General features: G+C 37.3%; 1 protein-coding gene across 1 annotated transcript in view; it reads left to right on the top strand.

The window, feature by feature from the left end:
* Window positions 1-13781, top strand: part of ATP9B (ATPase, class II, type 9B) — a 244986-nt gene that overhangs the window by 72177 nt on the left and 159028 nt on the right. The window contains exon 8 of the mRNA XM_012657822.1: window positions 5808-5902. Within this exon, the coding sequence (XP_012513276.1) occupies window positions 5808-5902 (95 nt within the window). The remainder of the gene's footprint in view (window positions 1-5807; window positions 5903-13781) is intronic.

Genomic DNA, 13781 nt, shown 5'->3' with positions numbered 1-13781 from the left:
TATTTTTTCTGTCAAATTTACATTGTTAAAATGACAATAATTACTTATATGCAGATATTAAGAAATCAGATTCTTTAATGCTGTTTTGCTTCTCTTTATAAGATGGACCAAATAGCTTTCAAGATGTGTAAAATTTGTTATAATATTGCTTTTGATCAAGAATTCTTAGCTTTAGAAATTCTGTTTGTGTGATTTTAAGTAATTATTTTAAGTTTTCTTATTGTTTTCAGAAGATCACACAAGTTCAGAAGTTTTTTTGTGCTATCTACTGATACTTTTTAAATTATTTTATTGCTTTTCAGTTTCAGTTTTAAAAAAACTTATAATACACTGTTATAATAAAAATCTTCAAATCTTAGCCAATATAGAAGTCCTCAGTATATGCAGCATGTTCGGGCTTGGACAGCGGCAGCTAGGTGTGTGTCAGCAGAGCGTGGCGGGTTGCTCCGTGGCTGTGTATTGACTATCGATACAGCGTATTCTGCTGGGCTGTGAGCTGATTGTTTAGAATGTAAATGAAGCTGTTGATGGATCTGGGGACTGATGGCTTCAATTCCAATTAATCAATTGCTTCATCAGTTTCTTAATTCAGATCAAATATCTACTGAGCACACATAATTCTTTTAGTGGTATTAAGAGAAATTAATGCTTTAGAACTAATTTCCATCAGTCTCTTATAAATGCCAATATCTTTTTCGTCTCTCTCCTAAGTGGTGGCAATACAGGTTAAGTGGTTGGGACATACCATGGTAGTTCAGGGCTCGTGTGACAGTGGGACGGGGCAGGTGCATGACACTGTACTCATCCACGTTGTCTCTGAAGTACTATCCATCTTGCCACCAGCTTAAAAATTTCGTGCAGAGTCATTAAGTCATATAAATGATTTAAAAATTAAGTTTAATGGCAAACGATCTGGTATTATAAATGCAAAGTCAATGTCTGTGTTTTTTTTGTTGGGCATGTGCTGTAGCCCATGTCTCTCAGAGCTGTTGGATTGTGAGCTGTCCCAGGCAGTCTGCTCACACAACGGGGTGACTCACTGTGCTGTGTGACACGCGTGCTCTGTGTCACTAAGTCCCGTCAGTTACCTCATCTCCACTTGATGCTGCGCTCCTGTGTGACACATACACAGTCGGTCTTGATTTGTCATTGAGCCTGTCCTTTCCTGTCAACTCCTGTCAATTATACAAAATAAAATCAAGTATTCATAAGCGGTCTGTAATAGGATATAAGCAGACCAATTTAATAGTCCCTTTTTGCTGAGCCTTAACTGGAGTCAGTTGTAGCTAGTGCTTTCTGGTAAAAAATTATTAGATACAGTTCTTGTAAGACAAGTCAGATTGGACATACTTCTGATTTTCCTATAGTTAATTCTTTCTCTCTTTAAATCACATCAGGTACTGAGAGTTATTAATTTTAACTGTACTTGAGAAAAATAAAATGTCATTGTTTTCCCTAAGTTTTAAAAATGGCATATAATTATTTAGCACAAAGCAGATCATTTTTCTTTAAAGGGCATTTATATTCTTTACAGTGTTCTATAAGTTTGTAGAAATCCTGTGCCCACTTGAAGAGCAGAGTTTCACTTTTAGAAACACAGAATCTTACAAATTTAAGGGACTCCGGAGGTTTCTCCCTGTCGTTACTCTACATAACAGAAAACAAACTTAGAGCTAAGTGAACGGCATTGACATCTCACAGTGTCATGGAGAGTCTGGAATCTAGTTCGTTTTAAGTTACTTTTCTTATTATAGTTCTTTTAACATGTTGTCGCGTTATTTATGCTAATATTTTGTGGGGTTTCTGTATCTCTATTTATTATAGATGTTTTTCTATAGTTTTCTGGTACTGTTTTTCTCGTTGTGGTATCAGGATAATAGTCACTACATAAAATGAATTGGGAAATATTTGCTTTTTTATTTCCTGAAAGAGATTGCGTGGACTTGGTGTTAACATTTCAGCCTGGAGACTTCTTTTTCAAGAGTATTCTGGCTCTTGTAAGAATGTGTTTTCTGTTGTTGAGTGGAAAATTCTAAAAATGGTCGTGTTGGTGGGTAGTGTTGTGGTCTTTTATATCCACGCTGACTTTGTCCCATTCTGTCAGTTGTTGAGAGAAGGATGTTCAAGCCCTGTTTCTCCTTTCAGTCAGTCAGGTTTTGCGTCACATGTTCTGCGGGTCCGTTGTTTGGTGTGCGCCCATTCTGGATTACCGTATCTTGGCGATTGACCACTTTATCATCTTGTAATTTTCTTCTTCATCCTTGCTAATTTTCTTTGTTCTGAAGTCTGCTTGATCTGGTTAATATAGCCGTTCCTACTTTGTTGGATTAGTGTTCAGTGTGTATTTTTTCATCCTTTTACTTCAACACATGTGTATTCAACATGCTTATCTTGTTTTATTTGCAATGAGTTTCTTACATATAGTTGTTTTTTGTTGTTGTTGTTGTTGTTTTTTAAACAGTCTTGCCAACCTCTGGTTTTAATTTATGTACTCAGACCATTTGTTCTTTATGTAATTTTTGACATATTATGGCTCAAGTCTGCCAGTTTTTGTTTTTTCTTTGTTCTCTCCATTTTTCATCTCTTAGTTTTGTTATTCCTGACTTCTTGTAGGTTCTTGAACATTTGTTAGAATTACATTTTGATTTATCTGTATTGTTTTTACTCTAGATATGTATATACATACATATGTGTATCTGTATATGTGAATATGTATCACCACAGTATATTCATGTTGAAATTTTACCAATCTGAGCGAAATGTAGAAACCATTCATCTGTTTATGTGCCTTTCCTCCCCCATTTATAACATAGTTGTCTTAAATATTTCTTCTACACATATTAATAACCACATCAATGCTATAATTTCTGCATCATCTGTCAGACACAATCTAGAAAACTCAAGGAGGAAAATCTATTATGTTTGTCTGTATTTTTCTCTTTTCGTTGTCCATTTGTCCTTTCTGATGTTTCAAGATCACTACTTTTCCCATTTTCTTTCTATTTAGAGAAGTTTCTTTAGCCATTCTTTTAGGATAGGTCTGCCAGAAACAAATTCTCTTAGTTTCTCCACATTCGAGGATGTCTTTGCGTTCTTTTCATTCCTGAAGGATGTTTTCACTGGGTATAGTCTCAGTTGATGGTTCTTTTCTTTCGGAACTTGAAGAGTGCTGTGCCGTTTTTTCTCGGCCTTGGTATTTTCTACCACCACTCTGATTGTTTTTCTCCTGTGGGTAAAGTGTCGTTTCTTTCATTCCATTTTCAAGATTGTGGGTTTTTTTTTTGTCTTTAGTTTTCAGAAGTTTGATTTTGATGTCTTCACATGGATTTTTTTTTTTTGGCTTATCCAGTTTGGAGTTTGCTTAGCTTCTTGAATTTGTGGGTTTATGCCTTTTGCCAAATTTAGGAAATGTTCTGCTATTATATCTACAAGTACTTTTTTAGCCCTACCCTCTTTCTCTTTTCTTTCTGATTTCTAATGATACAAATGCTAGTTCTTTTTTTTACTGTCGCACAGGTTCTTGATGCTCTGTTAATTTTGTTTGATTTTCTCTCCATTGTTTATATTGGGTAATTTCTTTTGTTCTGTGTCAAGTTCACCGAATGTGTCTCCTGCCCTTTCCATTCTGATGTCGATCCCATCCATTGAGTATTTTTTCTGGTTATTTTATTTTTTCAGTAAGGATATTATGTTTGATTTTTCTTTATATGTTACATTTTCCTGCTGAGATTTTTTTTTTTTACATTTCCTTTAAGTGTGTTTATATTTTATTATTGAAACATTTTATTATGGCACTTTAAAAACATTGTCAGATAATTCTTACATCTGAGTTTTTTTGATGTTGGGGTCTGTGATTGTCTTTTCCTATTTAATTTGCAATATTCCCTGTTCTTTTTATGATGTGTTTTCTTTTTTTTACTCTGGACATCTTGAGTATTATGAGAATCTGTATCTTTTAAAAATCTTGTATTTTAGCAGGCCTCCATGGATACTGCGCCACTGGGGTAGCGGGGAAGGGACACTGCCTCTGTTTTGCCAAATGGGGATGGAAATTCAGGTTCTCCATTGACCTCTGTAACTCCACCCAGAGGGGCAGGGGCACCTCACTGTGGGAGGTGCAGATGTGCCATTGTTGGAGGTCCTGGGGGGTCACAGCCTTTTCTGTGGGTTTTGCTGGAATAGGGTGGTTATCATCTAGAAGTTTTCTTTCTTACTGGGTTTTCCCTTTGGCTAGAGAGTGTAGACATTTCTTGGGACTGTTTTATCTGTGCTTGTTGGTGTTTATGGGTGGCCAGGTTCTTCAGTAACTAGTCTGAGATATAAGAGGCGAGATGAAAACTGAGGAAATTTAGCTCTGTCATGCCCCTATTCCTGCTCCTCCTGCTCCCTCCCTCCCTCTGTAGGTGTCATGCACACACACAGGCACACACAGATACGTATGCACAGGGAAACACACACACAGGCACAGGTACACATGCACACACACAGATACACTTTGTAGACACATGAAGATATGTGTATATACCCACAGATATGCACACACAGGTGCATTTGCATGCACAGATACACATGCATGCACACAGATATACACACATACATAGATGCGCTCATAGACACATAAAGACGCATGTACACACAGATACATACACAAAAACAGGCACACGCAGAAACACACAGATACATGCACTTGCACACATACAGATGTACACAAACATACATACACAGATAAATACACAAATGTGCACACACAGATATGTATGTGAACACACACAGCACACACAGATACACAGAGATATATACCCATGCACACACAACAGATATACATGCACACATACACAGATACATAGATGCACACCCACACACATATGAACACACACCCACACACAGTTACACATGCGGAGAGAGATGCCTGCACATACACACGTGAATTCTCTCTCTCTCCCCTCTCCTTTGTTCTTAACTATAATGTATTGTTTTGTATATGTACTGTTCTGCACCTGGATTTCTTCATTTAGCAATATATGTCCTAGAAATCTTTCCGTAGTAGTCTATTGAAGTTATCTTCTTTTTCTTTTCTTTTTTTTAACTGCTGCATGTGCTCTGTTTTATTCAAATAGTTCTCTAATCATTTGTTCCCTTTTGTTTTATAATAACCTTTTGTTATAAACAATGTTGTAATGAATAGTCTTGTGTATATATCATTTTGTGCATTTGCTTTCTATCTTTAGAATAGTTTATGAGAAGTGGGATGATAGCATGGTAAAAGGGTAAATGGATTTTTGTAATTTAATATTTTTCCACGTTTAAAATTTGATAAGCTTGTGAATGTATAATAGCACTTACCTGGATTTTGGCATTTGAGCTTTGCTTTTACTATTGAACATATTTTATGGTGGTAAATCTGATATTTTATTAGCAAGATAATACCACATACTCTTAATATTTTTGTGTATCTACTTATTATTTTGTCATTATTAGAACATGGATTAAAGGTAGAAATGATCAGTGCAGTCTTTCTAAAGTAAAAGACAAATCACTGCTAACCCTGAATAGGCAAGAACACCAACTAGGAAATCAGTGATTAATTAAAAAAATTTAATGACCATTATCTTTTCAGCACAATTGTTCTGTGAATCAAGTAATACATCTCAAATAAAGGCTTTTACGGATTTTTGTTCCTGGGAATATCTAGATATATCATTTGTGAGTGGAACACAAACCGTACATCGAGATACTGTGCTTCGGTGATACTGCAGGTCGGGGATAACACATTCAAGAGTGGTGAATTTTTCTTCTCTCCTTTTAAGGTTCATGCTTTATTCGAACGGATCAACTAGATGGCGAAACCGACTGGAAGCTGAAGGTGGCCGTGAGCTGCACACAGCGTCTGCCAGCTCTGGGGGTGAGTAGCGTCCTCGCTGTGTCATTGTTTTATTTCTAGTGGTAACTTGTGGGTAGTACGTGCATTTCTGTTTATGCCAGCTAATTTATTTAATGCATCGAGAATTTGTTTTATAACTTTTTTATTTCTCAGGAAAGATTGAAAATTATGTCAGAATAATTTCTGTGGTGTTTTAGCACATAATTGGTTTTAGGTAGTTTCGAATGTTCCTACTGGCTTGACACTTAGAGAACTTTCAGCAGGGAATAGATGAATCCATTCTTGCTAACTGATTCACTCCCTAACAGGCTAGTTATTGTTTTGGGAAACTAGAAGTCAGACATGGTTTTAGCCTGGTCTTTGAGACTAGCCTGTTGACGAAAGGTAGAGAGCCCTGCTTGGTTAGGGGGGAGTAAGTGTTACTCTGTGTCTTAAACTAGGGGTAGAAGGAGAGAGACACTTTCAGAATTCTCGTTTCACCTTTGCTGAGTTTTTCTTTGTACCTGGAGAATACATAAGGGGTGAGGCTGGAGAGAACAGTATGTATAGATTTCTGTATTTTCCATGATGCCTAAAACAAATGTTTCACAAATATTGAGAGTCTCCTAACCTAAACTGGTACACATATTTTTTTTTTTTTTAACAAAACCTTAGTTGTGGCCACTGGTATTTATTTTATGTCAGTTTGTGTATAGTATTGATCTGAATATGAGAAGCTTTTTCTTACATGATTTGTTGATACTCAGTGCTGAGTAAGGAAGTATTGAGATTGTCCCTGAGTGACCTTTGACTTGAGCAGTTGTTTGTTAAGGGAAGGAAAATCAGATACACATTCCTTAGTTTGGTTGAGTTAGGATAGGAATAGCTACTCACATCGCATACAGTTTGCAGTTAATTACCATGAATAGCAAGAGCCTCCTCATTCTTGTGCATACTGGACTTTTTGGAAACTAAATGTGTTTGACATGTAAGACTCATAGATATTTTCATTATTGAAGTATTTTAGTGTTGCCTGTATTTTAGGTGGTCCCTAGGTCGACATTCGTTCCTTTATAAGTTTTTGTATCTTTCCTCAAACCATTTGGACGCCAGTTAGAATTTGCTTATTCCTTCTCTGTCCATTTGTTCACCGTCAGGGGACACCGTGGACCACATGCTGTGTCCACCACGTAGCCACTGTCCTCTGTGTTCTTGCTCCTCCCCTTCTTTTTTTTTTTTTTTTGGCGACTCTTTGCAAATGAAAAATACATTTTTGCCTTGAGGGCCACACAGAATTAGTCCAGGCTAGATTTGGATCACAGGCCATAGTTTTCTAACGCCTGAGCTGGCGAATGAGACTTAGCTAATCAACCAGCCTCTGCCGCCTTCTTCACGGGGTGCAGGACAAGTGAGCAGCTCCTACTCCACTTTGTGGAAGTATGTAAACATTAAGAGAAGGCATCTGAACAGCAAGTCTATATGTTTCAGAAAAATTCTTAGAAGTAGAATTGTTTGGTGGAAGGATATCACAATTTTAGGCTTCTGATATTTCCAAATTATCGCAGGAAGAGATGTGCAAAAACATTTTGTAATTTGCAATGTATGGTTACTAGACATTATTTTTAAAAATATTTAAAATAAGTATTGAAGAAAACAAATCTTAGTTTGATAGAGAAAATGTGGACAGTTCATTGTTTTAATTTGTAATTCTTGGATTACTAATAGGATTGAAATTTTCCTCCATGCTTATTAGAAATTTATATTTTTTATTTGGTGGTTTGCCCCATCCTTGCCAATTAAAAGTTACACATGTGCTTGTGTATGTATAGTATTTTTGAAATTGATAAAACCAGATATATGCAAGCTGTATCCTATGTTTAATTTTCTCCTTTTTAGACACGTAGAAATATTTTCCTTTCTCTATGTTATCTCTGTTTATCACATAGTCTCCATTATGTTCTTTTTGAAAATTGCCCAAGCTGCTGTTCAGGATCAGGGTTTCTCAGTCAGAGCAGGGTAGCATATCAGTCAGATGATTTGTTTTCATGCTTTGTCAATTCTCGATGTTCTGTGGTTGTCGTTAAGTTCTGTAGGATGCTGTGTATAATGTGTATGTTCAGAGTTATTGCAACTGACATTTCTTGTGGTTGGTAAGGAAGGAGGGCAGGTTCACTGGGCCAGCTGATGAGTAGATTAGAGTCTAGGCTTGCTTTTGCCTCCTCCCCTTGGATCAGCTGACTCTGCCCCATTCACAGTGCTGGGGACCCTGGGCAGCTGTGACATCATAGGTCACAAGTCGAGGTGCAGCACTTTCCTACCCTGGGCCTGTGCGGGAAGTGTGCACGCAGCGATTCCTGCCTCATAGGGTGGTCGTCCAGGCTGTCCTCACAGTGGCTGCACCCTGAGCAGTCTCACCAGCAGTGGGTGCGGAATCCAGTTTCTCGCCAGAGTTGCTATTGCCACCATTTTTTATTTTAGTCATTCTGACAAGTGCGTAGTGATATCTCACTGTGGTTGTAACTTGCACGTCTATACTGGCTAATGATGCTGAACACTGTTTCATGTGCTGGTTTGCCACCTGTATGTCCTCTCAAGGGAAGTGTCTGTTCATGCCTTTTTGGTGGCTTTTATGCAGAATCCCCAGGATGTTACGTCTTCCTGACCACATCATGTGCAGAGAAGACACCTTCACTCTGTGGTTGCAGCCTGTGTGCACAGCCTACTGTTCTTTTACTTGCAGCATCACACTGGCTGAGATCTCTAACACAGGCTTTCATCCTTGTCCTGTCTCCAGTTTTGGGGAAAAGCCTTGAGCCTCTACGTACGTTGATAGCTGTGGGTTGTTGTAGATGCCCTTTGTCAGGTGGAGGAAGTTCTTTCTGTTCCTAGTTTGCTGAGAGGTTTTGTCATGCATGGGTTTTTGGAAAAGCTTTTCTGTATCCATAGAGATGATTGTATGGATTTTCTCCTTTATCCATTAATATGATAAATTATGTGAGCTCGTTTCTTGTTTGTTACACCCATCATGTGTTCCTGGTATAAACGCCATTCGGTCATGCTGAGTAGTCTTTTCGTATATTATAGTATTTGGTTCGCTAACATTTTGTTAAGGATTTTTGTGCCAATATTCACTAAGGATGTATTGCATTTGTTTATTGTCTTTAGTTTGACAGGTATGCTGGTCATGTAAAATGAACTTGGGAGTCTCTTTGCTTCCTGTTTTTTTTTTTTTAAATGTTGGTGTATGATTGGTGTTAGATTTGTGTTACTGCTTTTTTAAATGTTGAATAAATTCACTCTTGAAACTGGTCCATGAGTTTACTTTTTTGAAAATATTTAATTATGAATTGAATTTCTTTGATACAGAACTAATTCTCTCTCTCTGTCTCTGATCAGTCTAGCCAGAGATTCACTTATTTTATTATTTCAAAGAACTTGCTTTTGATTTCATTGAATATCTTTATTGTCTGTTCATTTTCTATGTTGCTCACTGCTCTTATCTTTATTTCCTTCATTCTACTTGGTTTACGTTTAACTTTCTTTTTTTAATTGCTTAAGGTGGAAATTAGAGCCTTGATTTTATACATTGTTCTTTTCTATTTATAAGCTTTTAGAGCTATAAATCTGTAAGCATTATTTAACCTGTGATCATACAAATTTTGGTGTACTGCATTTTCATTATCATTTAGTTAAAAATATTTTCTAATTCCTTTGTGATTTTGTCTTTTACCCCTTGATTATTTGGAAACATTTATTTGCCAAGTAAACAATTTTCCTGATGTGGTTAATTTCTTAATTCTGTTATGGTCGCATGTTCTGTTCTGTGTCATAACCTTTTGTGTGTATTGTGACTCGTGATATGGTGCAGCAGGTGGGCTCTCTGGGTCCGTGTTCTATGTGGGCTTAAGAAGAGTGTGTGTTCTGTTGTGTGGATGTTCTGTAAATATCCATTAGGTCAAGTTGATGGAAACTGTTTAAATGTTTTATGTTTTTACTTGTTTTCTACCATTTGTTCTCTTAATTACTGAAGAAGAATTTTAAGATCTGATGCTTTTTGATTTGACCCTTTGGTGCTGTTAGTTTTTGTCTTATATATGTTGAAAGCACTGTTATTGGGTGCATACACATTCAAAATTATTGCATTTTCTTGAATTGGCCCTTTTAATTATTTCTGATGGTGGTCTTTGCTGTGACATCTACTTTACTGCTATGGATGTTCCATGTGTTTTTCTCATTTTTGTTGTTTAAATACCTTTTTTTATTCTTCTAAATATGTCTATGGTTTCATGTAAATCTTTTAATAGTTTATAATACTTAATTCCTTTTCTGTTAATTCTCTGTCATTTCTGATTATATTTCTGTTTAAAATTTTTTCTCCTTCCCTGCTTCTTCTGTGTCTGGTCATTTTTTATTGTATGCTGGATAAAAGCCTCTTGATCTTTATTTTCTTAGTTCAGCAACTGTGGATCAGCTTGATCTTTTCAAAGCTGTTGTTAAACTTTGCCAGAGTGGGCCTAGAGTCCCACCTTCGTCGTAATGCAAGTTTGATCCTACGGCCGGGGCAGGATCCTTTTGGGATCTACTGAAATCCTTGCTTATTCAAAGGTGCCTCTCAGCTACGGCTAGTCAGAAGTCGATCTCTTTCCACCTCTGCTATCTCTGGGGGTAGTTCGGTGTGGAGCTCTCTGGGTATACTTTGCCTGGCCAGATAGGGTTTTACCCTATGTAACATGTATGTTAGCATTCAGTGACAGACTCAAATAGAACATTTTGCATTTTTCTGCAACTCGTTTTCTTCCTTCCTTCTTTACAGTACTTTGCAAAGACGAGGTATTGCAGTTTTCCTGATTTCTGATCTGTCTCCTAAATTCAGAAAAGCTGCCCCCCTCTGCTTAGCTTCCGCTTTTGCCCTGTGATATGGTAAAACCCCTTTATGCAAGAAGCTGGGCTTGCATGGGGCATACAGCTTTGTTTCTTTTCTCCCTGGGGTCAGTATGTGCAGCATCTGAAAATAGTTATTTCATCTATTTTGTTCATCTTTCCAGTTGTCTTTGATGGGAGGGCAAGTCTCAACAGCAGTTACTACAACATGATTGTAGAAGTTGTCCTTGATGATGATGATGATGATGATGGTTTTTAAAGACAGGATCTTGCTACGTTGCCCAGGCTAGCCTTGAAGTCCTGGGCTCAAGTGATCCTCCCAGCTCAGTCTCCCGGGTGGCTGGGATTACAGGTGTGTGCCACCGCACCTGGCAGTTGTTGATTAACTTTTAATGAGAAATACTAACTTTCTTCTGGACTAAACAAGCTACATGACATTTCAAATTACAATTAAAACAAACAGGCATTTGTTAATTGAGGATTTGCTTGTCAGTAGGGATATGCCTGTTAGGACTGGATTCACCAGGCCAGGTAAAGCCCTTGTGGAGGCTTGGGTCCCTACCTTTCTCTACCTCAGAGGCTCCCAGCCCTCTCCTTTAGGAGGATGCATTCCTTCAAAAAAGAGGTAGAGGTTGATTTTTATCCTCCTGATTTTAATAGTAACGTGTGCATTGAAAGTAATAAGTAAGTCATAAAATGGAAGAAAAACCTTCATAATCTACCAGTTAGCCTTGGCTGTCATGGACGTTTTGGTACAAACCCTTCCTGACGGTACCTCCCCTTGTTACACACTTGGTGGTTGGATAATGCTATTAATAATATATTTATAGCTCCTGTTTTTTTTCCCAGTAGAATTTATTCAACAATATGTTTTGGATCATCTTTTCATGTTAGAAATTGTGTATCTCTGCAAGTGTTTTATTAGCTGCGTAATTTCTGATAAATTACAGCTTCCGTAACCAACCTGATATTGATAAATATAAAAGTTAACAATTTTGATGTTTTATGATAGTTTACTCATTAGTTTGCTTATATCCCCTCCCACCCTAGTATGATACTGGAAGGTTCCAGATCAAACACTAAGCATATTTCAAGGATTTTGATCCTCTGGCCAGAAGGCCAGAATGCTTTCCAGAAGTCTACAGCAGCTGATGACATCTACTGTGTGTTAATTAGTCATTCTCTCACTCTTTTCCAATCTGAAACCATGAAACCGTGAAAATGGTACACTGTTTACATTTAATTTTGTTTAATTTTTTTACGAAGTTGAAGATAATTTTTATCTAAGAAAGTATATTTCTCATATTTTTGTTCATGTCATCTGCTCATTTTTCTGTTGTGTGTTTTTAAATATATATATAAAGTTTGTTAATCATTTTTTTATTTTCTAATTTTTATCAGTCTCTTCTAAATACTTTTGTTTATAGTTTCTTTTGCTCAAATAAAAGTTCAGCATGTTTATATAATGTAACCTACCAGCATCTTTAAAATGGTTTTTAAAATGATTAGTGCTTTGGTTTTATGCTTAGACTATTTCCACTCATGATTATATTTGAAATAATATCTGCTTCATGTACAAAATCGAATCTATCTAGCATTTATTTTGGGTGAAGCCGTGAGTGAGCTTTTTAAGTTAGATTAAACTTAAAAAAAAAAAGCCTGTGAATCAGTTAAACCAGTACCATATATTGAACTACTTACTGTTTTTGCACAAATTTAAAATTGCCCTCAGATGATTGCACAGGTTTTCACTGTCAGCATCAAGGTATGAGTGTGCTTGTTTCTCCATAGCTTTGTCCAGTCCAGGTTGCAAAGATACTCTCCCAATCTTTTGCCATATAAATGTTTTAAACCTTATTTAGGTAAATATTTGTGTGTTTTCCTTTATGCTTATAGGTTTGGTGTTGCGCCCAGAAGGCTATTCTCCCGCTAGTATTCATTTATCCTTTTAACCACGTTAATTGTTTGTGAATAGGCGGAGTCTAAAAGTGAGAGACTGGTCATTTGCATATATAGTGTTATAATTATTAAAATATCATTCCCTGCAGGTCCACGTGATGCACAGAGACCCGTAGAGAGGGATGTTCAATAACGTCACAAAATCTGTGTAGCTAGATGACAGCTGTAGAGTGAGGGTCAAGCAGATTCTTTTTTACTGCGTGCAGTGACCTGAGCAAAACCTGCCTCGTGCAGCCCAGGCTGCAGCCGAGATTCCTGTGTCGCTGCTTCCTTCCTCAGCTCTTGCCCACCCTCACTGCTTCTGAGTGTTTTCTACTTTTCTTTTCTTTTTTATGTTGCAAAATAGAGCAGTGAGTTTCATTACTACTTAAGACATCTAGCGTATTCTCATACTGTTTGTTAGTATGAGTTAAGTTCTATCGTGGAGACATTCTTGTAGCCTGTTGACTTTGTAACGTATTTTGAACTGATTACTGGGTTAGTGCTGCTGTTTCCCGGTATTTCCTCCTTGTGTGCCGTTTTCTTTTTCTGATGTGCATCCTCAAGTAATCATTCCAGGATTAAAGGGGAGAGAGAAACTGTGACTCCGTAAGTGACTGAGAGGGCTTTGGTTTGCTGTCACACGTAGGTGGCAGCCCCACCCTGTCTTCCCCCAGAGACCCTTGTGAGAATTCTGGGGTGCACTGGCCGTAGGCAGCGTGGGGTCAGCCAGAATAATGATAACTTTGTAATAGATTTAGTTTTGCCAAGTGTAGTAGAAAAGAAAGTGCAGAATCAAAATATTATGTTAGAAAGAATTTGTCTGAAAGAAAAGCCAAACATAAACCAACGAAACATGATTCCTGTTAATAAAAAAGTGTAGGAAAGCACATCAGTTAGTGGATGGAGGCCAGGAGTGGAGGGAGGGGTGGCTGCAAGGGGCCACGGTGCTGCTGTGGGTGATGGAGATGTTCAGCGTCTTGGTGGTGACGGCCACGACATATACATAGAACATGTGAAATGTTACACTTTAGGTGTGTGTACTCTGTTACATGTAAATTATACCTTAATAGCTAAAATTTCACCCTACTATTACCTATAA

This window comes from Propithecus coquereli, unplaced genomic scaffold (genome assembly GCF_000956105.1).
Source record: "Propithecus coquereli isolate 6110/MARCELLA unplaced genomic scaffold, Pcoq_1.0 Scaffold560, whole genome shotgun sequence".
NCBI lineage: Eukaryota > Metazoa > Chordata > Mammalia > Primates > Indriidae > Propithecus > Propithecus coquereli.
This window is presented reverse-complemented; position numbering and strand designations above follow the sequence as displayed.